The following is a 27,688-nucleotide window of genomic DNA, read 5'->3' as shown; positions in this document are numbered from 1 at the left end:
GATCAAATTACACTCACCCAAGGGATTGTGCAATTTTGAGAACTTTACAATCATTACTCGTAGCACCGCGTAAAAGCGTCTTAAGAACGTGTTATAGTTATACAGGGAAAATTATCAATCATGTACTGTACATTTGCACACTATTGCTAGAAAAATTAATAGTAGTACGAGTAGTAGTTGATATAAACTTTTTTGTGTGATAGTTTCAATCCTATAAGATATCAAGTTTTAGGAATCTCAAAAAAAAAAATAAAAAAAATTATATCTCCCCAACCATGTAATATCCTCTATTTATATTTATATATGGCGCAGCTAATGCAAGTTGTCATTCACTTATTTTTTAGCGTTTCATGACAAAGTTTAATAAAGAAGATTACATATATGTAACATATTTGTAACACATTTGTAATTACATATATGTGACTACAGCCTGCTGTCTCGGTTTGGAACTTCTGAATCCTTTGTCGTCTCATCTTCCAATGATGTGTCCCAATTCTCAAAGGCTGTAGTCTGACTCATAGAAGCAGCCATTTCCTCAACATTTGTGTATAGGCTTGGTTCGTACTTGGACAAGTCCAAATCGACATAAAACTAAAGGAAAAATGGAACAAAACTCATTCTTTACTGTATCAGGGTCGTACCTAGCGGGGAGCAGGGGGAGGGGGGGGAGGGGGGGGGGCAGTTGCCCCCGCCAAGAAAACTAAAAAACTAAGGAAACTAAAGGAAAAAAAAAAAATAAAAAAAAATAAAAAAACCCAGTTGACCCCACCAGTAAAACTTGCCCCCGCAGACAAAAAAACCTAGGTACGGCCCTGTATATGAAATCAAATCTACTATAATTTATATACTTCCAAACTGTTTTACCTATAAGCCTAGTTGTAATTCCTTGGGATACCTAACTTAACAACAGTAACTTGACAGTTACAGAATGTTGGAAATTAGGCAGATGCTACACCATATTGTAAGGGGGGTGGGGGTATCCCTACATATTTCCCTGTTTCAATGGGGAAAAATAGCACACGTAGCGTGTCCAGTGAATTATGTCTTTGAATGTAGTTCGGTATAGTATGAGCTTCACATTATGACAAAGCGAAAAATCAAATAACAAAATTCACTAATTTAAGACATCTACCGTCGGCGAAGAAACGACGATCAAATCTAAAGTGAAAACGTAACTCAGTTTCTTTTTAACCTATAAAGTGGTTACAATGCGACATTGTAATGCGTGCGTTGTATCAAAGTTAAAGTTATTTTTTTTTGTATGGGCAGAACAACTTATTATAAGCAGTTGATAAAAATAATTATAAAGGCTGGTATATTTTTTCCTTAGTTATAGCGATATAAAGATTGAATAAAACTTTTGCAGAAGCCTAGGTCAGCTGAGCGTGCTACTTTGAATAATGAGCCATGAACTAACTGATTGCGGTAGTAGTGGTAGGTTAGTTGATATCCCTTGACGTGTAATGCCTAACGCTTTTATTCCCAGTATTAACCACGCACGGGCCATGAAGCAAGTACATTTGAAATTATACACAAAAATTACCTCGTCCTGCACAAATCTGGTTGTTATTTCGTAAAGATGGTCAAAGGACGGACGGCTGTTAGCATCTTCATTCCAACAATCCGTCATCAGTTGGAAGCTGCCGATTAAAAATATTTGGATTACGAATATGAAGTTATTTTATTCTTTTTTGATAGTAATTGTCAGCAAGGACCATCCGGACAGAATGAAGAATTAATAGATCCTTCCACGGTTACTGACGCCAAATTGGTTGGGGGGCAAACGCGACAAAATTTACAGTAAATGTATGGGAAAAATCGGGAGTTTGACGCTCGATAATTCGAGAAAGGTCGACATTCTGCAATTTCTATGAATTACAATTTAAAAAATACTAGCTGAAAAAATTAGCCGATCAAATTTGAGAATTTTACTCTCCCTAATAAAGCCGCAAATTAAGATTTTCATTTTTCATATATTTGTCTGTAAAATGGAGCCGCCGTTCGCGGGAAAATTTTGAAGCATTTGTATGAAAACCTAAAAGTACGATTTCTCGCTTCTAAGTAAACCGACCCCCTTCAAATTTAATCGGTTAACTCTTTTAGCTAGTATCTTAAGTTTGCAATTCACAAAAGTTTCAGAATGTCAACGGTCCTCGAATTATCGAGCGTCAAACTCCCGATTTTCCCCATACATTTACTGTAAATTTTGCCGTGTTTGCCCCCAACCAGAAACCGTGGAAGGATCTATTAATATCAAGACCAAGATTTTTTTCCCACTTACAGCTCGTCGCTAACGTGTTCTGGTTGAGGCATCCGGTATTTGTTCACTTTCAGTTCATACACGACTTTCCACTCATTCCATCCTGGATAAGGCACACCCCCTGCAAAAAAAGTTAAAAAGAGATATTTTTTTATTATCAGCCATGTCACAGAAGATATCTGCTGGGAAAATAGCAGCTTGTATATTATGACAGAGGGCACAGTAGAAAATAACTGTCGCTTGCTTTACCTGATCCGAGCCTTGAAAATGCTTAAGAGATAAGGTAAGATTACAGTGCCGTTAAAGAGATGGCTAAAGGTAAGACTACCGTGCATAAGTTGATAGGATTCGTTAGCCCAACCCCCGCGAAAGTCGGTGAATTCCATCGATAAAAACCTCAGCAGTTTAATGGAACCTCTTTTAATCTTTTCCAAAACTAACCGTTTTTCACAGAACATAAAACATAACACGGAAACGAGCAAAAAAAAAAACGAAAAAAAAAAAAAAAAAAAAAAAAAACAAGCAAACATAACTCATACTCACTCAGAATTATCAATGAAAAAAAGTCCAGGTAACATTGTGTAGTAAGAGATAGTTAGGATAAAACTCACCTAAAGTAAATATCTCATACAAGACAACTCCATAAGACCACCTGTTTGTGCAATAAGACATAGAAAATTCACCTTTACGAGTACAGCGTTTTTCTATTAATTACTTTTGTTCAACCAAAACCCACCTACATGACATCCACTTTAAACCCATTGGAACAAAAAGATAATTAACTTTTTAACAGCATAGTTAAAGAATGCCAAATATCAGAAAATCTAACCAGCTCTTAGTCTCTTAAACTCAGGTCTAGGCAATGAAAAAGGCACGGACTTGGAACTTCCGATTTCAAGGATAGGAATTGAACAACAAAACTGCAATGGTTTATATTTTGGATTAATAATGTATTTGTTCTGTGACAAAACATATCCCCTCTTATAATTATTTCATACGCTAGCAATACTTACACATCGCTCTTTTCCGACACTCTTACGTCTTTGTCGTCCGTGTCATTAAACAGATGTTCAGGAGCAGTCCATTTGATTGGCAGGCGGCCCTGTCACATTAAGAAAAAAAATACGTCTACGATGGCTTCCTTATACTTATTTAGTCACGGTGACTTAATGGTTAGTTCTCTGGACGCAAGACTGAGAAAAACCAGGTTGAGTCCCTGGCCGAAACACCTGTGTGTGGCAAGACAGGCAGTGCCTCTTTCAGCCCAATAGTTAGAATTGTGTTATCTTTACTCTTTTCCGATTGGTTAATTCTCTAAAATTACAAATAAGGCAGCCATTTGATCACCCAAGTGTTTAAAGCGCAATGTAGAGCTAGTTCTGTTCAAACTGTACAGCGGGTAAGGCATTTTTATATTGATAAAATGTCTGGCTTTTGTTGTTAGCTTTAATGCTTACCTTCCTGATGGCAGTGCAGTAAAGATACTGAAATTTATCTCTTATCAGCGCCAGACCGAAGTCTGTGATTTTGCATGTCTTGTCCACCCCTACAAGTATATTTCTGGCAGCCAAATCACGATGGAGGATCTTAGAGAGCAAAGAAAACAATACAAAATATATAGAAAGAGCTATGTCACGATATTTGAAGTCATTTTTCTGATTACTTTTAAATTGAAGGAATCCTCAAAATAGAAGTTTTTAACGAAGAAAAATCTAACAGAGGAATAAAAAGTAAAACATAAACAAGGATGGTTTCGACTAATAAATCGAAGATTAAGACGGATTTTTTAGTCCACTGCGCATAATCACAAACAACGCCAAGCTATCTTACATGCAGTGCAATCCCAATTTCTCAATTCCTCGAATTCTCCAACCTTCTCATAATTCTAGCAAAACGTTGTTCGCCTTTCCTCAGTCGAACACTGCAATTTTATCTACGATTTCTCGCACTCTCTGACTACTACAGTAGAATCTCAATTTGTGAACCTCCAGGGCAAACGAAGGTAGCAGCAGCAGCAGCAGCAGCAACAGTAGGGGTAGTTTTAGTCAGAGTTTACTGTCAGTGTCAGTGTTAGTGGCAGTGGCAGTGTCAGTGTCAGTGTCAGTGGCAGTGGCAGTGGCAGTGGCAGTGGCAGTGGCAGTGGCAGTGGCAGTGGCAGTGGCAGTGGCAGTGACAGTGGCAGTGGCAGTGGCAGTGGCAGTGGAAGTGGAAGTGGCAGTGGCAGTGGCAGTGGCAGTGGCAGTGGCAGTGGCAGTGGCAGTGGCAGTGGCAGTGGCAGTGGCAGTGGCAGTGGCAGTGGCAGTGGCAGTGTCAGTGGCAGTGGCAGTGGCAGTGGCAGTGTCAGTGTTAGTGGCAGTGGCAGTGTCAGTGTCAGTGTCAGTGTCAGTGTCAGTGTCAGTGTCAGTGTCAGTGGCAGTGGCAGTGGCAGTGGCAGTGGCAGTGGAAGTGGAAGTGGAAGTGGCAGTGTCAGTGGCAGTGGCAGTGGCAGTGGCAGTGGCAGTGGCAGTGTCAGTGGCAGTGGCAGTGGCAGTGGCAGTGGCAGTGGCAGTGGCAGTGGCAGTGGCAGTGGCAGTGGCAGTGTCAGTGTTAGTGTCAGTGGCAGTGTCAGTGTTAGTGGCAGTGGCAGTGGCATTGGCAGTGACAGTGGCAGTGTTAGTGGCAGTGGCAGTGGCAGTGGCAGTGGCAGTGGCAGTGTTAGTGGCAGTGGCAGTGGCAGTGGCAGTGGCAGTGGCAGTGGCAGTGGCAGTGGCAGTGGCATTGTCAGTGTTAGTGGCAGTGGCAGTGGCAGTGGCAGTGGCAGTGGCAGTGGCAGTGGCAGTGGCAGTGGCAGTGTCAGTGTCAGTGGCGGTGTTAGTGGCAGTGGCAGTGGCAGTGGCAGTGGCAGTGGCAGTGGCAGTGGCAGTGGCAGTGGCAGTGGCAGTGGCAGTGGCAGTGGCAGTGGCAGTGGCAGTGTTAGTGGCAGTGGCAGTGGCAGTGTTAGTGGCAGTTGTAGTGGCAGTGGCAGTGTCAGTGTCAGTGGCAGTGTCAGTGGTAGAAGTAGTTATCTCTGCTACAGTACGCTATTCAAATGGAGCGCTTTTAATCCTATATAGATATAAATATTTATCTGCTAATTCGTGCGCAGGAGATGAATATCAAACACATACTTTCTTGGATGCCAAAAACCTCATGCCAGAAGAAATCTGCTGAGCAAACGAGAGCAGATCGTATGACGTCACATCCTGTTCACAGCTCTCTGGTGAACTGTAGTACTTGTCTTCCAATCCTCGACTTTTCCGCAGGTAACCAAGCAAGTCCCCGTATGGTGCATATTCCAAAATCAGCATCATAGGAGCTAGACGTAACACAAAAATAAGTTCGCTTTTAGACCTAAATGTTAAGTCCATATTTCCTTTTCTTCTTCTTTTTAAAGGCTGCATGTAATGGTATCATAGACTTGTAGTGGTAATCCCTGGAGCTAAAGGCACAATTAAGACATATGTAGGCACATCGTAGACTTCGACCTTATAGTTAAGATATAGTAGATCGTGCTATAAACTAACATTGACCAGAATTTATCCCTCCCCAAATAACTTTCATCCAATTCCATTCAAACAACAAAACACCTTTTTCATGCCAGGTGTAATGGGTGGTATAAAAAGACAAATTCTCGTTGTTGAAGATTTTTAAATTTTTCAAACTTCCGTCGCTGTAATGCAAATGTAAATCGAAAATTGTAAATGTTGCTTATGGTAGCCATACATTAAGCTTTGAGGATATCTAATGTTCAGGCATCTAACTGAAACGTACAGAGGAAAAAAAAGCCATGGAAACGAGTTGGTATTGTAAGGGAATTATTCACAATTAATTATTTATAAATGATGGTCCTGGGTAAAGTAGTCACGGAAGATGTACGTGCCCACTCTTACCAGATGTTGAAACACATGCCAGAAAGTTGACAATGTTGGAATGTCGATCTCCATCCAACGATTTCCCCAACTCGATTTCCTGTGCTAAAGAGTCCTTCTCCGGATCACAACTGTTATCTGGGCACAAAATGGTATATTAATGGAATAAGCTAGAAATAAATGCATTATTTGTTGAGAAGAGGGCAGAGGGAGGGGGAATGATACGTGTCTCAACAGTTTTAATTTGTCCAGGATGGTCGCTTTTCTCATTTCTTTTCGTAAAAGAAAAACTCCACCCTTATGACGAGTTACGTTGAATTATTTGGAATAATATGTAAATTCCAAATTTAAAGAGACTAGGAGAAATAACAATTACCAAAGAAAAGGAAAAGATTTTTGCTTTTAAATTTTCCGAGCGACATTTTAGATTTTGTGACGTGTAATTGTTGCCGCTGTTTTTTGGAAAAGAGTTTATTTTTTGTGTGAAACAATATTGAGCAACCTTTACACTTTCCCGTTTTATTACGATTAAATGTTATTTCAACCTTATGCTGTAAAATCTGAATTTTTGTTATAAGGGTGGAGGCTCTCTTTAATGAAACTGATTTGTGCTTGAAAATGATGGTGATCGAATGACTAAAATTCAGTGATGCGAACTATCAATTTGGCATTGAACACTCTCAAAAAATGTCCCGAAAATTTACTTTAATAAGGTAAAATTGTGATTTAGAAGGACTTACGCTTTAGCTTTTTTACAGCTACGGTTGTTTCTTCAGGATACCCTCTTAATCCAGAAGCCACAGCTTTCCACACTTCACCAAATGCACCACTTCCCAGGATGGTATGGAGATCAATTTGTTTCCGCGAAATTTCCCAACGTGAAGCTGTTAATGAGAGGTATCGAGTGTCTGATTCGACTCTTGAAAAGAGATAGAATAACAAGAAGAAAGTGCTTGCTTTGAATGAATTTTCATTTTTCTTATAACTAGAAAGAAACGAATATCGTCTCTTATCTGCGGACACTGTCCAAGACCAAATTAAAAACTAGGGGCCTCGACAGTTAAAACAGCTTAATTAAATGAGTCAACACCTACAAGTGTTCGATAAAGCTTTTTTTAAAAGTGGCCAGAGTTTTATATGCATGAGCTTGGTAGCAAGCGTTAGCTACGCATATCGGAGAACTTGTTTTGAAGCTTAACACTGCTGGCAACCATGATGATGGCTTAGTTGCCGACAACAGTTTCAAGACAAGGAAAAATGTACCATTTACCGCCAGCAAAACTGCCTCGTTTGTTATCGACAACTCAAGCAGTTTTCGTTTTAAAAAGGAAAACTGTTTAGTTGTCGATGACTATTTTTCTTTAAAGTTTATTATCAATAATGATCTTTTTCACATTTTCAGTGAACGATAACTAACTCACTCTCGAGTCAGTCGAGGCCAAAACAGCCGTTTTGCACAGTTTTAAAACAGAACGAATTTTCTTGAAACACGCCATAACTTCCCTAGCTTGCGTCTGAGAAACATTCAATTATCCGATTCAGGCCGAAGAAAGTGGTTGTGACCCGACACCCACAAAAACAAAAGCGTATTACCTTTCAAGTGCAAGATTGTCTGCATTTCCAAGATGAGGAGCATTGTTTCTAAGTGCTGAAAAAGAAAATAAATCAGTGCACATCAACTCGTCTGTTGTAGTTACTTCATTCTCGTGCACAAACTGTTAAAAAAATGCAACAGGAACAGGAACAGTCTTAGCTAGTTTTCCTTATAACGTAAGACAATCGGAGTCCTTGGGTAATTTAAAGGCTTAATTAAACAGATACGTTTGAGGTACGGCTTTTGAAAAATAGAAATAAAGTAATAATAAAAATAAAGATAATGTAATCGTCCGTAAGAGCTGAAATACGGATTTATTTTCCTCCGGTTGAGGGCCTTAACATTGTGCCAAGGTCTTTTTGATACTGCTTGCATGCTTTTGACGTTTGACCTGGCCTTGGTCAAATATTCCTTCTACCTCCTCCACCGGTCCCCCAAAAAATACTCGAATTAAGTAATTCAGCAGATTTAATAACAGATTGAGCATCATCTGCCAATGAGCAGTACAGTGGAAAACGAGAGTGAGCGGTTTAATTATTTAAGTAGATAGTATTAACGATGGTGGTCGAACATCTACAAGCCTTGGTTCTACTCAAATACAATGCACGTGCGATCTTGTTCTATTCACAATCAACACCTGACACTGAGAGAACTCATTAGATGCTATGGCGAGGTTCAACTAAGTAAAGGTAACATATTTAGTAAATAAACCCCTTCAGGCGGCTGGTATATTGGTGTATAATGCCCGAGGCTGAAAGATTGTCGAAAAATGAACAGTTGGCCGAGAAGCGTAGCTTCGAGGGCGACTGTGAAATTTTGAGGACAATCTTTCAGCCAAGGGCATTATCCTCCAATATACCAGCAAGCCAGAAAGGGGTTTATTTATTTTATAACCCTCCGATTAATTTCTTCATCGCGCTTTATCGCCAGTAAATTTATAGGAAAAAACTACGTAATAAACCCGGCGTAACTGTGGTTGAAACAAATGTAAGTTGATTGGTTTACGTAGTTTTATAACTGTGAATTCATGAAAAGTTAGAATTGAATAAGGTGACTTCATTCGTTTGTTTTGTGCTTGCCTACAAAATCGGGCGACGGATATCAAATCGGACGGGGTATATTCGCTGATACCCATCGTCCGATTTTGTACCACGTGATGCGTTTTGTCCAATGAGCGCGCGCGAAAATTAATCGGTGGGTTATAAGATGTCATAATTAACGTCAAGGATTTGATGTCATACCTGAAACACGCCTCCTGTGGTAAAATAAACAGACGGCGATACTTAGGCAAAGGAGGCCGGATATGATGCTCAAAGTGACCACGACAGAGTTGGTGCTTTTATCTCCAGTTTCATCTGAGTGGCCTGTGAAGTCTGTTGTAACGAAAATAGAAGTGTCTATTAGCAGATGCCAGGGGATCAGGGGCGTGTTGATAAATAGAGTAATTGAAGAGATAGTGGAATTTGTTCTTTTTTTGGCGGGGGAGGGGGACCGGTTTGAGCGGTGCGAGCACGAATTAAAATAATAAACTTTATTTAATTTAAAAATAAATATTTGTAGGTTAAAGGAGAAGTTCACCCCAGAATGGCCATTTATTTTCTTTACGCCAATAAAAAGTTAATACAAAAATATGTTATTTACCAAAATTTCAGCTTCCAACGAGCGCTAAAACCCTACGAAATCTTTCTCTAAAGTAGCCCAAAATTCGACAACTGAACGCCGCCATCTTGGAGCTAGTAATGTATGCGTGACGTCAAAGAGCTCAGCCTGAAGTTTGAATACTCGAAACTCCTTGTTTTGTTTTGTTTGTCAAAATGCCTGTTTGTGCAGCTCCATGTTTCTCAAACAGAGCTCCAAGAGATACAAAAAACCTTTCACCGTCTTTCAATATCTAAAAGAAAAAATGCTCACGAATGGATTATAAGAATGGGCAGAAACGAAAAATTCCTGGCAAAGCAGACATAAATATTTGTGTGTTCCGAAAACTATACGGAAGACTGCTTCGAAGAAGATCACAGATACAGTCTCCTGAGTGAAAATACCCACAAAAAAAGAAAAAGGCAGACGCAATACCAACCAATGTTACGATTATGCTATTTCACTTTTTACTTTATTTCAGGAAGGATTTTAAATCAACAAGAAAAACTCTCTGTTGTTGTTGTTGACTTCGTCGTATTTTCTCGATTAAACGCGGGTCCCCGATTAAACGCCGGCTTCGTATAAACGCCGGGTCAAAACTGCTAACTTTTAAATAAACCCTGGGGGCGTTTGATCGAGGTCCCGGCGATTATTTGTGGTCAAGCAAACAAGTAAATATATTCTTTTTAGTAGCACTGCTACGACAAACTGGTACGGTCTGCTACTTTGGTAATTTTTTATAATGTTCAAGGAAACGTCCGGCGTAAAATAACTAGAATGGATGCTGTAAACAAAACGAAACAGCAATGTTCGCGTTCATGTCGTCATGACTGACGCGAACAGTGGAGGAGGACGTTTATTACCGCGAAGGACATTGGCGACATTGCCGTTTATGAACTTATTGGTTGTTTATGTTCTGTTTGTCACAAATCTTGATTGCAACATGCACGTACCGTATGCAATACTGCAACATTGGTAACATGATCATCCTCGGAGACCCAGAGACAGATTGTCGAGCGGGACGACGAGAAAAATCGAGGGTCTCGAAGGATAGGTAATAATAGATCAACCTGAAAAAGTTGCAGAAAATTGCACTTCGATAATGAACTCGATCGGACCCCGATTTAACGCCGGAACACACAAATATTTGTGTCCGCTTTTGAGCAATTGTTCTTTAAATATTGAAAGACGGTGAAAACGGAAATACCTCTTTTTGTATTTCTTGGAGCTCTGTTTAAGCAAAATGGAGCTGCACAAACAGGAATTTTGACAAACAAAAGCCACTACAAAGAAACAAGGAGTTTGAAGTAATTAAAATTTTCCCGCTCAACTTCAGGCTGAGCTCTTTGACGTCACGCATACATTAACAGCTCCAAGATGGCGGCGTTCAGTTGTCGAGTTTTGGGCTACTTCAGAAAAGGATTTCGTAGGGTTTAAGCGCTCGTTAGAAGCTGAAATTTTGGTGAATAACATATCTTTGCATAAACTTTTTATTGGCGTAAAAAAAATTAATGGCTATTCTGGAGTGAACTTCTCCTTTAAAACTATCTTGGGTTACCATCTTGTAAAGGGAGTGGGGGGGGGGGGGGGGGAGGGGAGGGATACAGGCAGGTCTTGCAAAAATCGTCATTTTAAACATTATTTTTTCCAATTTTTTGAAACAGAATTGCACGATTTGTTTATTTTAACATTCTATAAGCATTCTGGATTGCTTTTGCATCAATTTACGTTATGTTTTGACTATCTAAGAAAATGTTGAAATCCAAGATGGCGGGTCCAATATGGCGGCTCTAATGACGTCATGTGACGACATATGACGTGACAGCCAATAAAAATTATACCATCTTGTAGAGTAAGCTACGAACTTTCCTCTGAGAGTAAAACAATTTCGCTACGCCTTAAAATAACAAAAACTTAGGGGAGGGGTTCCATCCACCCCTCCCCCCCTCTTGTACGATGGTGGGGGGTCTGAGTTTGCTTGTACGTCCGAGGGTTAATACTTTTAGAACCAACTGTTGTTTTTTTGCAATATTCAAGATTGTAATCAGGATGCATTTTGCATCAGATAACTGTATTAGGATACATTTTGCATCAGATGACTGACTGAGGCATCCTTAATAAACTCTTCATGTATCGTGTATAAGTAGACAGAAAAGGATGTTATAGCACCATTTACCTCTTACTTTCAGCCAGTACGACGCTTGTCGTATACCATAATAGTAATTAACAAAGCATGTATACGTCCCTTCGTCAGCAGTAGAAACATGCTTAATTGTATAGTACAGTTTATGGTGGGTACGTCTTTCATCTGTATCATATGAGAAATTGGCAACTTCCAGGATCTCTTTGGCCTTTTCTTTAGTCCAGTTTGCAGTGACGAACAGCTTGGTGTTTTCAATCTTACATGTTAACGACACTGGGTCGCCAATGCCGAAAGTCACGTTTTCTGTTGTAATGTAAACATTTGGTATCTCTGCGCCTGGGTGAAAAAGGAAGACAAATACAAAAAACAAAACAAAACAAAACAAAAACATAAACAAAAACATTTATCAAAGTCAGTACATTATCGGTACTATCGATTTTTATATTAGCAAAACCGTCCAGACGCTGCTTGCTTAACAATGACATATTGTCTTTAAAGGCCAAAAGGCATGTGTTGCATTGAAATGCAGGTTTCGGGTATTCCTGTGCCAAATAGCCTTTTTCGCAGACGCTCGTTTGGTCGTAGACGTTCTTTCGGGTATATGTAAAAAGAACGTCTAAGAATATTCTTTGTGGCGTTGGTTTCGTTCTTGGGTGGGCACGTCCTTGAGAGTTCGTTCAAAAGTTTGTTTTATTTTTTTTTTTTTCAGAAAGCTCAGCTCTTTATACGTAATAGTTGATTACAAGTTCCTTTCAAGACGACCACGTCACCATGTTTATCCAACAACAAGAGACTTGCCAATTCTTACAGGATTTCCTGATTACTGATGCTAATTCGACAAATTCAAGAAAGATCCCATTGGGGATAATACTCGAAATAGTTTTATACGGGGAGGGGGGTTGTTCCACCCTGTGGTGTAATCCCTTACCCATTCATATTCCATTTTCCACAGAAAAGGTTACTCCTTCGTGCATCTTCTATAGGAATTCGAAAGTGGTACCCCTTTCCAATCACTACAGCAGGGATACTGCATCTGTCTACTAAGTTTTTCACTTGAAGGGCCCCTTTAAAGAATCAGCCATTCGTTGGTTCTGTTGGTTTGAGATATTTCCAAAGGTTTCTTAAAATCCCTAAATAAAAGATTTTCTACGCTTTTTTTCATTTCAACTTTGGTAATCCTTACTCATTTATATACCTTTAGCATTAAAAAGAAAGTCGGGAGCGTACCGTATCGTCCACCATAGGGAGTACCCTACTCTGGGAGAAAGATATCGACCTGCTTATAAATTTTCCTTATTTCCTGCAGCAAATGGCCTTAAGTTTTCAAAAATGATTAATTAGTAATACTGTAAATTGGTAAACTCACAGAAGTTGCCATGTTCTACATGTCCTGCGGGGCAGACGCAATCATAGCCGTTGGATGTTTCATTACAGACTTTTCCATTGTCACAAGGATTGTCTGAACAGTTGCCGGCTCCTCCCCCTAAATCACATAGTGATGTGCCAATAATACAAAGGAGAAAACGATAATGGCGTTTGCAATCACATTGGAAAAATTTTTCTAGGCACAGATAAATACTAGTTTGCCCTGACACATTTTTTTTGTCTCAAAAGTCCCCAACTGAAAAACTGCTCGTCAAAAATGTCCTAGATAACTCTTCTGATTTTCTCGTTTGTTATTTTTGTTGCTAGAGACTGGCAACAAGAAGGATAAAGGTTAGACAGGTCATTCACCTAAAAAAATGTTCTGGAATGCTTCCGTTGTTATATTAAAAAAAAAAGTAACTATAATTCCTCCCAGCCGAGTTTGCGGACGTTGTTGGCAACCCCTTAGTGTATGAGGCTTACAGGCCTACAGGACTCCTACACGTTGATTTATTCTAGGCGTTTGGTCAACTAGTCAAGCACTGGGAAGAAAGACGAGCGGATAAATTAAAAGCGTTAGTTGCCGGGAGACAGGGCAAAAGAACGTCTGTAATCTGCATTTGTAGGAAACGTTTTTTCTTCTCGATTTTTCATTGTTGCCATAATCTGTTAACTCATGAGCGTTCTTGACGTTGATGAGAAATGTGGTATGGCCGGAAGCCAAACAACTGTCGTTGAGTCAGGCAGGCCTTGTAACCAATGCAAACAAAGCCCCCTTTTTAAAAAAAGAAGATTACCCACAAGTTTAAAGGGACACTTTCACCAGCTTCACTTAAAAAACGCAAGAGCCTAAAGACATATATAAAAAACGAATAGTGGTCCAATTTTGTTAGAAATCACCATGCAAGTGAACTAAAGCGATAAACAAGTGATATTATTGTGGTGTCATCAGGAACGTTAGTTCTCAACTTGAAACAATCAGGCTGATTTTTTCAAGTTTTGTCCTTGTGAACTGGTAAAACACCTAAAACTTATTATGGCCCCCTTCTTCCTTCAACAACAATTAACTTCTTATGTCTATCTTGATGTACTAGGTGCATTTCATGTTCCAGAAGACCTAATCGTCATTTTAAGTACTTTTTACTTAAAAGCATTAAAAAACCCCGTAACAATATCCCTTTTATTCTTTCGCGAAAAAAATAGGAAAATTCCTTGGATGATCGTTTGCGCCCCTCTCTCGAAACCTCAAGCCTTATGAAGAATACAGTGATCAGATCCGGATGGCGGATATCGGTATCCCGGTGATATGCTTTTAAGTCGGGTTTACACGAGCTATTTTTATGTGGCAATTTTTATATGAAAATTTTCATTTACTCGTGTAGATGAGAAAACTAGGTCGTTTTTTATGTGATAAACATATTTGTTGACAAGCTGGCGATTTAGCTTAAATGTGACAAATAAAAGCTGTCGCATACAAACATTGCTCATGTAGATTACTCGTCACATAAAATGTGACAAATATCGCGACAGCATAATTTGTGGAACCCAATCTCCCAAACTCCCACTGAGCACTATGCACGCGTATCTCTTTGCGTATCTATGCTGTCAAAGGTCATTACTGGCACACTAAATTTTGGACTGCTGACAAATAATTGTTGGGTCATCTACACTATCAAATAAAATTGTCACATAAAAATCTTAATGAATGAAAAATGACTGTTTAAGAACCTGTTGAATTTGTTGAACTGGAGTTTTCACAGGTATAGCCACCGGGAGTAGAATTACACAATGCACCATTCCCACACGGACTGCTTGAACAGTTGTCGCCTACTCCAGATTCAAAAACATAATATAGTAATTAAAGTTATGGTTATTAAAGTGTACATACAAGGCTAGTGGCTCATCAGGCCGGAGCTTATCCCAGTTTCAGTAGCATAAAGCGACTAGGTGTATTTCCACTCCCCCCCAAATGGAATGCTAGTCCATTGCAGTGTTACGCCCTCCACCCAGCATTAAAGTCGCCTTCCCCATTTATACACCTGGGTGGAGAGAGGCACTATGAGAATAAAGTGTCTTGCCCAAGAACACAACACAATGACCCCGACCAAAAAAACTCGATCAGGAGTCCAGCGCACTTAAACCAATAGGCCACCGCACCTCTCACATAATATAGAAATTGTTTTTTAGGTGCATGGACTCACTAGACTAATAAAAAATATAAAGAAAAAATATTGTATTGCGATTGGTTGAAGACATTTTAAAAGGTTTTCGAAACCGATCTGTTTGTTTTATTACTATTTTTTCGGTGGCTTCTGCCCATCTTCCCAGGGCAGTAACTAGCACGAGGCAAGACGAGGCTGCTGCGTTGTTTAGATCAGTAGCCCAAAATGAAAAACAAAATATGGGAGAATTATCGGGAGTATAATCTTCACTTGAATAAGACAGAATTTTCTGAAGAAATACCTTATGTGTTGATGTGTTGAAATAAGCCGCTTCAGAATTTTAGATTTCAAAATGTTCTGGGTGCATGATCCCAGATCCCCTAGCAAGATCTTGCCTCGTCTATGCCTAACGTCTGGATACGACCCTGCTTCCGGTATAAGAACGATAGAAGTTAGTTAAAGTACGAGTGTAACTGTCGCTTCTAAATTCGGATTAAGGAGGCTCCAAGTAGTTTTTTAAGCCATTAGGGCGGTCGTTTTGAAAATGAAAATTATCTAGAAAGCCAATGTTCGATTTTTGCCAAAATACACCATAATGATCCAACATGACCAAAATTTAATTTTTTACGGGTCACTCAGTCACAAATGTTACCACAGCAACAGTTGTCATTTTCTTTCGTTTTCAAACAAGCTTAATTTTCTCGAAATCTAGATTGACAGTTGATATTTATCTCTTGATATGTTTAAGTATAGTGGTTGACTATCTGTAGACAAAATTTCAGAAGAATCTGTAAGAGCGTTTTAAACCAATACCTATTGGAGTAAATCAAGAATGAAGTTTATTGTAACTTCTTGCAGTTTCCTTAACTTGGCTGTCGATATGTTTTAACAAATTAAAGCAAAAACTCTTTTGCTTCTAAATAATGGTCTTTGATGGTGTAAGTATTTATATTTCATTTTGAATAACTGCGTTTAAATACTACAAAACAATTTATAAGCGCCTATTTCATATTAATACCGGATTTTTCCGAAAACTTCATTCGCTTGATTTACTTGAGAACACTCTTACAGATTTTTCTAAAATTGTGCCAACAGTAAATCAATCTATTAAACTTTAACATATCAAAAACGATTACCAAGAGTAAGAATCTAGATTTCGAAAAAAATAGGCTTGTTTGAAAAACAAAGAAAACAGCAATCGCTGCTATGGTAACTGCACATTTTCAATAATTGCATAAAACTACCCACCTGCGACCTTAACAGGAAAAGTTAACTTTTGCCTTATTGCACTGTTTTCATACACCTGCAATGTCCAACAACTGTAGTTTCCTTCGTCTTCAATCGTCGTATCTTTGATAATAAGGCTGCTGTTTTCAATTTTAAGTAAGGCATTGTTGACTAAACGTCTTCCGTTTTTCCACCATATTGGCAAAACCATCGGCTGTGGAACTCCATATGTATTACAGGTAATTATTTCTCTTTCTCCCTTTTTAATGACTCTTTTTTTTCTTGTCGTCGTAGAAGGAGCTGAAAAAAGGTTGTTATATATTTATCACTTTTTTTAATTCTCGTATTAAACTACTGACCCCACTAAATACTATAATTTGACAGTATTCTTATCAAAAAACTTTTCAACCTAGCAAGCCGTTTCCAAGTCGTTAATTAGGTGTTCATGAAACAGTTCTATCCCCTGTGGCTACTAAGGTCCTTTTCGCGCGGGGAAACTATTAACTTCATATGCAGAGCAGTTGCTAAAGGATTGCGGAGGACCGTATTTCGCGGCAGGCGATTTTGGAGCGTTTTGGAACGCTTATTTGTTGATGTTATTTGAGGGGGCGCCTGGGTTTTAAAAGTATATAATTGGGAGTATGGAGACCAATGCCAGTCCCAAATCGCACGTGTAAATTTATAATCCCTAAAACTCAAAGGAACGAAAGCGAAGTTCCGATATTTTTTTTCCGATTTTTTTTTTATGAATCAGGGATAGCATAGCCTACTTTATAATCTGTAGTATGCAAGTGCCGTTTCCACGAAAAAAAGAAAAGAAAAACGCTACAGGAGAAGGTATTTCGTAAAAACGAGTTTTTACCAGCCATAACTTTACCAGCCATTTATTTTATAAGAGGGTCTCAATGGGGTTAACCGTTAGCCGTAAAACGGCCAAAAAGTTTGCCGTTAGGCGTAAAAATTGGACAATTTTAACCGTTAGCTGTAAAATATGTTAACCATAAAAAATCGGTCAGTAATTATAAATAAACCAAACTAGTTCACTTCATCTTCCCAGAATGGCCCTGAGACCTAAAATATGTTTTCCAATAATGGAAATTAATTTTTAACTTTTTGAAACAATGAAAATTAACTTTTAACTTCTGTTAACCGTTATGGAAATAGATTAACCGTTAGCTGTAAAAAAGCCAAAATTTTAACGTTAACCGTAGAAGCCATTACCCCATTGAGACCCTCTTATAACAATGCGAATTTCATAAAGAAACGATAACGTTAACCATGTGGAGGTTCTTTATCGATTGGCTTTGACTCAGATTTTATACACATATACGCAGTTTGAGTTTCGGGATTTTTCTGTTCTGATCACGTGACTTTTCAAATATGGCCGTGAGTTGAAGCACTTGACAAACTATTCAGTGGAACAAACCTATGCAAAAAGCTAATACGTAACATACTGGTAGTTGAGAGTCACCCCCCCTTAAAACCAAATTGTATTCCTTTTATTTCATATTCCTAGCCGGTCTTAACTTGATAATTTTTAAGCGACAGCGTGGCCAGGTGGGGTTGGACGCTGGTCTCGGTTCAAACCTTCTGTCCTAATACTAGCTTGAATTGTTCAAGGTCGACGTTCCGAGTTCGACTCTTTGATCACGCTTTGTAAATAACTTGACCAACTGGTCTTACCTCTGCCAGTTGGGATTTTTTACCATGTTATTGTGTTAATTTTAAAATATTTTTTTTTTTTTTTTTTTGACTGGCATGCCTGGAGAATTAGCTCTTTTGCAACTTAGTATAATAACTAAGGCCATCTGTATTGCTACTTTTTTTATATCTCACAACTATGTCAATATTTTTTGTAGGTACATTATTTTGTTGCTGTAATTTTTAAGTTCTTTTAATAGTTACATACCTTTAACGTAAATAATCAATGAGCCATACTGTTTTGTTCCATTGCAGAAGTAAACACCAGCATTGTCAAGAGTAACGCTATCAATAGTCAGGGTTGCATTATTGAGTATCGTCCATACTGACATTCGGCGGGGCGTCTGGGCCGGGCCTTCTGTGATCACTTGACCATTGATGTCATACCACCGGGGTGTAATAGAATTAAGGCTGCAAGTATAGTTCAACGGTTTGCCAAGTTGCGTTACCACAACCTCTCGAAACTTGGAGACCAGGCCACTTGCTACAGAACAAAATTGCATCCGAAAGTAAAGCAATTAGTCAATTTCCGCACTTAGCTACATGGGAACTCAACCGAGGGCTCTGGCGCTTATTTAAGACTATTTTGTCTTTTTTTAACTTAACATCTCCGCACATGCCCAAATATGACCAATAAGAATTCAGTTTCTTCTTCTGTGACGAGTCAAATTTATTTCTGAAAAAAAGATAATCTTTTTTACTCAACTATCTGAGCAATTGACCACAATAAGAACACGTTTTATATAATAAGAGATGGTTGAAAGAATGAGGCCATTTTCACAAACAAATTTATCAACGTCTAGCGAACGAGTTTCAGTTTTGATTATTGTTTGCTTTCTAAGCTTAATAGTTCTTATAAAAAATACGGCCACATTTCAAGCACCAATTTGTACACTTTATGACGTATAGCACACAGTTCACTTCATTTAAGTCAGTTCAGACAATTACCCATATTGGTAAACTCGATGTACCCCATTTACTTCCTTTCAACACATAAATATGGAAAGTACAAGGTGACAGTCATCCTTGGCTCAGAAAATCCCCTAATATATAGATTTAGGCACGCCTAAAAGCGGAGCTCCCCATTTATTTAATCTTCACTGGAGCTTACAATGTTTTCATTCTAGTGAATAAGCGGCCAAAGTACTAATGTTTATGGCGGTTTATAGGTGCAAGACAAATTTAAATAGCTCACGGTTAAACTGAATGTCAGCAGTACGACAAAAATAATAATCTTAAAGCGGGGCAAAATCATTGCTCATGGCACGAAAAATTACTTTAGAGTACAGTAAATTACCTGCTTTCTAGCAATAGAAAATAGTTTCGCGATCCTGTGATAGTTTCGCAGCAGTTTAGTAGACTCCATAATATCTATTACATTGATATAGGATAAATTCAACGTGAATCGTAGAGTCTGTCGGATTAGCTCAATCGGTAAGGTGCCGGTCTGCGGATAATCAGGAGGTCGCGAGTTAAAAACCCCAGAGGGTCAAGTTTTTTTTTTTTTTTTTTTTTTTTTTACTCCCCCGTTGCGATAAAATGGTTTGTTTATTATATCAACCCGATTTAGCTTTCAAATGCTCCTTTATGTACGATGCTGGCTTTACAGATAGACACGAAAGTCATCGATCGATTATGGCTCTCAATGTCCACTTTTTTGGCGGTCGATTACTTCTACACGTAATTTCAGCCACATTTTGTTTCATTGCTTCTTGTTTTTCTTTTCAAACCTCTTTAAATTTTACAGGCCGCCTTTATACGGCCGCCTTTATACGGCCTTCTTGCTTCACTATTTCTACCACCAAACTATGGCGGCCATGTTGCGCGACTCCGTACGCCATACGCCGTACGGACGCGCCCGCGAACCATGCCGCTATCCATGTTGACCATGAAAACTCAGATGCAAGGTTTTCCTGCATTTGTGCTTTTTTTCTTATTTTATTGTGCTTTTTTATGGGTATGGGGCTCCGCTAAGGAGCTCCGCTAAAATGAATATCGTTAGAGGTTTAAATAAATAGCAATAAGCTAAGCTACTTACTTGGATCACAAGTGACACTTGCTATAGGCTCTGTATTTGCTTTGCATGGAGCCGTGTAGTTCATAAAACAGTAGCTCAACGAAGTTTCTTTACCAGAGCACCTGATCGATTGAATACACGTATTTCTGGCAGCAAGCACACTGCCATTATTAGAGAACGGAGCTATGGCTGCCTTGAAACCCAACTCACGACAAACGACATCGGCGGCTTTCATATTCCACCCATGAACTGATATTGTTTGCAGCGTTTCGTTGTGTGTAACCTGAATTATTCCAGCGTAGGAACCATCAAGTGAGACAGGGACTAGTAGCAAAGAGATCGAGTTTATTCGCAACAAAACCAATCTATCGAACTATCAATTAATCAGTTTAAAAAAGGGCTGGCAATTCAACTATAGTACCAAACCGTTTAATCGGCCTTGCAATTTTTTTTTATTAGTTTTTTTTTTAGTTTTAGCTGATTAGATCCTCTACATTAAGAGGATCCGGTACTTCTATTTTGTCACGGTGGTCCTTGCAAATTCACGTTCGTTTTCAATGGCAATTAAAGCGTCCGAGAAGTGGGCTGTATGTTTCTATATATAAGAAATAGATTTTCGTGACTATGGAAAGTTTAATGAAAAATGAATTAAAAAGTGCGATGCAGTGCCATATGAATCAAATGGAATCCAGTAAAATACCTTTTTCCATCCCAAAGGTATTTTAGTTTTCCTAAAAGTTATAATCGTTAAGACAAACTTAAATTAGGGCGTGTCTCATAAAGATGTAAAAGGCATTCCTCATAATTATTTCACAGTTATCAAAGTGACATTAAATTGAGGTATACACGGCATTTTTTAGCTAGTTTTTAAAGAGCGTAAGTTTGCTACAAACTCTTTATCTTTACCTTTGCAAACAGCAACAGCTTCGTTTGTGTTATTGCAGCTCGTTGATATTTCTCTTTCGAAAGTATCACATGTCTTGTTATGCCCCGGATTCAAGACACATGAATCGTTGTCAACATTTTTGTTGCCCTCAAGAGCAGCTTCGGCTGATGGAAAGCCTTGAATACGGCACACTTCATGAGCCATGTTAATGTCCCATGCTGGATCACAAAAGGGCTCCCAGGTTTTGGCTATGTTGATCTCGAGTTTGACCTTGGCCCAGTAATAAGCAAAATGTAAAATGCGTATCTTGTGAGCTACAACAGTAGAAAGACGAGGAAAGAAAAGAAGTTAACTTGAATTCATTTTGGTCGTTCTAGCTTTACTACAGTTAAATGGGCTCTGTCACGGATTTCAACAGCTTTTTTGAGCAGCCAGATTTTATATTTGTGTCGTAGGAAACGTAAAAATAATAGCCCATTTCAGTTAACTGCTATATTAGAGCATAAAACTATTAACAAGCGCTCTTTACATGACGCCGATCGAGACCACAAAAAACGCTGTCAAAAGTGAGGCGTTTTCACAGCATGAAAACATAACTTTACCGTGGAGTAAAGCTCAAATAAGGCTGGCGTTAATTTGGAATTTATTCAGCTATACGCTGACTTTACATTTTTTACAAGCTGACCAAGTATAAAGAGTTGGATAACCGACTTTACACCAGATTTAACCACCCTTAATTTAATGTAAATCCCAATTATCATGCTGTGTTTGAAAACAGTACGATATTGTTGGTGGTCCAAAAAAAGGTGAATCAGCATCGTTTTGAAAATTATTTTGGCGCGAAATCGACTCACTCGCACGGAGTCATGACACAAACATGAGGTCTTGAAACCGTGTCTGTGTAAACGATGCCCTAAAAAAATCAGTTCTTATATAAGAAAAAGATAGCTTTAGAGGCACCGCTTTAGATGAGGGTAAAAGGATTCGCCAGGCATTTGCTTATAATAAGATTCAAAAGACTAAAATGCCTACTGACCTGTGCAATTTTGGCTTTTTGGGCAGTTTCGAATCTCCAGTGTGTAATCACCACAATGATAAAGACACCGTCTCATTTGAATCTTGGCATTACATCTACCAAAACACTCTGTCCAATTTGTCCACTGAGGAGGCGCTGGAGTTGCTGCAATGAATTGTTTTAGTATGAAATATATTTAATTTCTTCCAGCGTTACCTGCCGGCTATGAAAAAAGTAACTTTACATACAACATTTTCAAGTTCTTTTAACTGTTTAGCTTGAATTATTTAGAAATTTCTACATTTAGTACTTCATGCTACCAACTGTCTGTCTAGAAAAACAGGGCATAATTATAGATTATCTGATGGCTTACATCAAGTGCAGGTGAGGCAATGCGACGGTCTATTATAGCGGGGGGTCGTACAGTTCGCAAACCGCCATATTTTTTTCTTCCAAGACCGCAAATTGCTTCCGTTTTCTCCTAAGAACCAATACTGCCATAATTTCTTGGAATGTAAACCGCAAGGTAACTGAATAAGATAGTACTCTTTTATTGCTAGTTCATGGACCTCGACTTCGTAACGGTCCATAAACACGCAAAAAAGGAAGATGAATACGATTGTACCTGCAAACCGACACTCAAAATTGGCTTAAATTGCAAAACTGCCAGAGTATAATAGACTCTCTTATGTCGCAAACTAAGTTTATTTTGTGACACGACATCATTACCTGTTGGTATTGCAAATTGACAAAAGTACCCAGCAAAGTCTTTGGGGCAAGTGCAGTAAGCGTTGCCATTTGAGTCGGTAGAACAGTTTCCTCCATGCTGGCAAGGATTATTTGAACAGTCGCCGTTTAAACCTATCAATGTTTTAAAAGAACTTGCAATAATTATTTTCTAAAAATACGATAACAACAACTCCAATGTGTAGGTTTAGTCTTTTATGAACGCGATAAACATTAAAATCTCTCTTTTTAAGTGGCACAAAAGAATTAAGAACGTATGCAACTAGCTTGCACTTTTGCATGTGGTATGTCCCGGGAAGAAAGAAATCGTGCACATGAAATATTACATTTCAACAGTATATATTAAAATTGGGGAAAAAAAAAGAAAGTTGTAAAAAAAAAATAAATAAAATAAAAAACAACCAGAAATTTTTTTTTTTTTTCTGAGTTTTTTTTTTTTTTCCCTTCCCCTCCGTTTTTTTTTTTTTTATAAAATTTTTTTTAAAAATATGGGGGCAAAACCACCCTTTTTACACTAAAAAAAAAAAAAAAAACCTTTCATTATAATATATTTTATTATACACGCCACCATGCCCCCCTCTTCCACCCACACCCCCCTCACCTTTTCTTTAAACCCCAACCGGACAACGTTAATTGAAATACTTATAAAGGTAATATACAACTAAATAAATACCCATCTGAATAGAGAAAATAGTACTCGCAGAGCCTACAATGTAGGAATAAAAAAGCAATTGTTCTTTAAATGGTAGCTTTTTAAAATTGAAATTAGGTATCAGCATGCCGATGGCACAAATACTTAAATTTATTATAATTGTTCAAAAACTTTACACGATGCCCATTTATTGCAAGATAATCATTGGTATCCGACTTCCACGCATAACATATAATCCTTCGATATACGAAGGCTGCACAAACCACAGTGTTTCTACCTGTAAAATGCATATCGTTGACAAATTGTTCAATAATAAAACAATTATCCTGCTCAACCTTTGGAGTATCGTCTCATTTTTACCGACTCAGCCTACGATGTCGTCGGCTAAGTATCAGGCGATATTCCATAGAATGGCTTTTGAGGCGTAACCTCAATGAAACACATGAATATTTCGTAAAAAGCGGAAACAGTATTTACGACTTAAATAACTTTCGCCTGCATCATTGAAACATCTGTTTCTTTCTTTCTTTTTCAGGTACTTGCATTATTAATTATTAATAAATTTTTATTGTACCACCCAACATGGAAAGAAATATTCTCTATTAGAAAGGAAATAAATAATGCAATATACAGTTAAAAATGATTTCATTACTTTATACTGCACCACTGGCTGACATTCTACGACATCACGAAATGCAATTTCACTTCTACGCTGACGATACTCAGCTATATATCTCTTTTTCAACAAACAACGATGTCGAATTAACCAATACAATCGGAAAAATCGAGGAATGTTTGTCTGATCTTGACAAGTGGATGTCTATTAACAAGCTAAAACTGAATAAGGACAAAACTGAACTTCTCTACCTTTACTCGAAGCACAATCCGCAGCAGTCTCTACCTCCAATCCGTTTTGGTCAAGATATAATTCAGCCATCTCAATTTGCCAGAAACATCGGTGTGATATTTGACAGAACCATGACTATGCTTCCACATATCAGTTCTATTTGTAAATCTGCCTCTTATCATCTTCGCAACATCTCCCGTATAAGGAAATACTTATCCACGAAAACAACCGAGATCTTGGTCCATGCTTTTGTATCGTCCAAACTCGACCACTGCAACTCTCTCTTGTATAATGTGCCGAAGTACGCTTTAAAAAAGCTCCAGTCTGTTCAGAACGCCGCTGCTCGACTTATCACTTGTTCCCGAAAATACGACCACATCACTCCAATACTAAAAGAACTACACTGGCTTCCTGTTTCTGAACGCATTAAATTCAAGATTCTGCTACTTACCTTCAAAGCTCTCCATCAACAATCTCCTATCTACATTCAAGATTTGCTAACGTACTACCAACCTTCAAGAACCCTCCGATCATCACACTCTTCACGTCTCAACCCTGTCAAATTCCACCTCAAGTCCTATGGGTCTCGAGCTTTTTTTGTTTCCTCGCCTGAACTTTGGAACAGTTTGCCTGTTTTTATCCGCTCGTGTGACAATTTAAGTTCTTTTAAATCAAAACTCAAAACGTTTCTTTTTAAAACTTATTACTCTTAGCGATTTTTACTTTTTATTACTTTTAATGCAAGTTTTTAATTTTAAGATTTATTCAGCTAATTTTAACAAAATTTTTATTGATTTTATTATATATATATATATATATATATTTTTTAAACATTTGTAAAGCGCCTAGAGCAGGCCTGGATAGGCGCTATAAAAATATATTTTTTATTATTATTATTATTATTATTATTATTATTATTATTATTATTATTTTATTTACAAAATTCTCCCATTTGATTGGTTGATAATCGGCGACCATTAATTTTTCTTACCACGTTGACATTTCTTCCAAGAACCATAAAATATATGGAACCGTGTTATAACACGCTAAGATAATGAACTGCGAAAAAAAAATGACTGTTGCTTTTGCGAATTCGTCCAGTTAGAAATATGCGAAGACATTTTTCTGTGTAGTGAAAAAATAACCTGCTTGTCTATTTAATTTAGTTTCTTGGCAAATAACTAGGCCTCATAATAAAATGTAACGTATAAATTTATAAAATATATATATAAGAAAGAAAAGAAATAAAGCAAAAGAAAATTAGTAAATAAAACTATAATAATTTCATAACAAGCTGTCTATAAATGTTGTAACTGTACTATCGTTTTTTTGGTACGAGAACGCGATTCTTTAAGTATTTTGTGCTACCCCCGTAATTATTTTTTGTTTTTATATTCAGTTTTATTATTGTAATGCTCAAAATGGGCAGTTTGTCGAACCTATATGGGTGAGGTATGGATGTCGAGATGACAGGCTCGGGGCCTTTTTTCAAAGGAAAGTTGGAGTAATAAAATTGATGGTAGTTAAATCCACAGCACTATATCAAGTTGGACTATAAATGAAGCCAGATTAATTTGTTAAAATAGAGAAAAACAGTGTAAAGCAACATTGTTATCCTTTGGAGAACGAAAAAAACATTTAATAATGAAGATACGTGCATGTGGCGTATTTGATGTTACATAAATTCAAGAAGAAGTGTTATGTATTCATACCTACTGCGGTTGCAATCGTCGTGGCTACCTGAGAATCTCCGAAAGAAAATCTTGCTGCAACAATACATAGTTGCAAGAAAAGGGACCAATGCATTTTTGCGACTTTAACGGAATCGCAGTGTTATGCTTAATGAACCTTCGGGCCACTTTTTTCCTATTTGCATGCAAATATAGCTCAGTTCATTGTGAGGCTTGGTAAACCTGTAGAGACTTAATTATATGTAATGCAAATAGAATATTGAAAAACATAGATAAAAATGTAGTTCATCAGTTATTATGTAAACAACGAGAGGGCAGCTAGAGTAGTTTTAATGAATTATTTAAGAATCATTGTATGTTCCTTTTAAGAGGCTCTTGTGTAGTACATTCAATTTCCTTTTTTTGACTTTTAATGAAAGTGGTTTTTAAAACAAATTTAATACCTTACTCTTTCCAATTTTCGCTATGTTGGCTTTGCCTTTTGTTTGAATGTCTTTCATGAAAAATAACGTGACAAATTTTTATTAAATGAGAGCTTTGCCTCCAGTGTGGAAGATTTGTGCATGGTTGATTAGAAGCATTTGGATCTTTTTGATTTCATTGTTTCATTATACTAGAGAAAAAAATGTCAACCACCTCCTTGCCAATATTTGCTAATACCTACAGGCCAAGGAATATTGCGCTTATTTTATTGGACAGTGTTGTAGCCGGACAATTATCGAAAATTCGAGTCTGAAAATACGTAAACAAAACTCACTTAGCTTCTTTAATTTGAACCATCACCCGGGCATCACGTGAATCTCACATGTGCATTCCTAACAATACCTATAATAAAGTATACAGTAAACTCAGAATGGTCTGTGTGGGGAGGATAGGGGTGGTATTCCCGTATATAAGCTATATTAGCGACGTGATACCCTAATAGGTATGGTTTTAGAGCCGTAAAAAATAAGGGTTTTAATTTTGAGCATTTCGGTCTTAAATGGAATACGGTCATTGCACTCAAATCAGAGAAGAAACGTTTTTTGGACGTGTAATCTGATCTTCATATAATAATCTATAAAACGGTGTCTCAGATTTTTCTTTTCTTGTTCCATCCATTTTTTATGAATTTTTAATCCCAAAGAAGCCCTAAAAACGTGATTTTAAAGTGAAAAAAAAAATTAATAGAGTACTAAGTAAAGAAAAATCTGAGACACTGATCTTAAGACCAATATTTGTAAATCAAATTCCACATAAAAGTTTGGGGCTCTCGCGTAAATGTGTTCTATAATATATAACAAAGACATTTTTTTCTCAATAAAACCAATCTTAAAAAAGATCCTTCAAAAGGTTCCTTAAAGAGTTCGTCTTTTTCCACTTGCCAAGCGCCGCTTGAAACGGATTCAAATGTTTTCGAAAAGAATAACAATTCATCCGCCGTTAAATTGAATCCATTCGCCACAATCGTCTGAGTTCCTTCACAGGAACACAAACAAGCCACTACTAAAATCGTAAACTTTTCTTGATTGCCGTAGATGTCCACGTATTCGATCATCTGAAGAAAATGTCGACTTGAGTTTCGAGTCTGTTCGAGTGGAGGATGACGCAAACATTTTCCGTGGCAAGAAGGATACGGATTATTTTTTTTTTCGAAATCGTCTCAACAGGAACATAAGCACGCCACTGCTTAAATCGTAAACTTTACTTGATTGCCGGAGATGTCTATGTATTCGAGTCCGCTACTGCAACTGTTCTTGGCTTGGAAAATGGATCACTGCTCAAGGGACGCGTGCATATGCCCAAGTATTCCAGTTTTAAGCAGTACGGACCATCTGTAGAAAATGTCCACTCGTGATTCGAGTAAAGGATATGTT

At 37.9% G+C, this 27,688-nt stretch overlaps 2 protein-coding genes across 2 annotated transcripts; one reads left to right on the top strand and one right to left on the bottom strand.

Annotated features, from left to right (window-relative positions):
- Window positions 1-294: 294 nt before the first annotated feature.
- LOC144663542 (uncharacterized) lies at window positions 295-26,181 on the bottom strand. The gene is made up of 21 exons (XM_078524524.1): window positions 25,854-26,181; window positions 22,625-22,756; window positions 21,917-22,051; window positions 20,901-21,194; window positions 20,016-20,318; window positions 18,186-18,461; window positions 16,298-16,576; window positions 14,616-14,714; window positions 12,889-13,005; window positions 11,556-11,858; window positions 8,983-9,114; window positions 7,741-7,795; window positions 6,888-7,066; window positions 6,169-6,285; window positions 5,407-5,594; window positions 3,718-3,846; window positions 3,274-3,362; window positions 2,872-2,912; window positions 2,282-2,381; window positions 1,544-1,640; window positions 295-591 (listed from the first exon to the last, which is right to left on the bottom strand). The coding sequence occupies exons 1-21, from the start codon at window positions 25,945-25,947 to the stop codon at window positions 424-426; spliced, it is 3,327 nt and encodes a 1,108-aa protein (XP_078380650.1). The 5' UTR covers window positions 25,948-26,181; the 3' UTR covers window positions 295-423.
- LOC144663528 (uncharacterized) lies at window positions 23,980-25,046 on the top strand. The gene has a single exon (XM_078524499.1). It carries the CDS (start codon window positions 23,988-23,990, stop codon window positions 24,852-24,854), a length of 867 nt encoding a protein of 288 aa, XP_078380625.1. The 5' UTR covers window positions 23,980-23,987; the 3' UTR covers window positions 24,855-25,046.
- Window positions 26,182-27,688: the final 1,507 nt, after the last annotated feature.

The sequence above is a fragment of the Oculina patagonica genome, chromosome 8 (genome assembly GCF_052425735.1).
Source record: "Oculina patagonica isolate OP01 chromosome 8, crgOcupat, whole genome shotgun sequence".
NCBI lineage: Eukaryota > Metazoa > Cnidaria > Anthozoa > Scleractinia > Oculinidae > Oculina > Oculina patagonica.
The sequence above is the reverse complement of the archived record's forward strand: the minus strand, read 5'-3'. Positions and strand labels throughout refer to the sequence as shown.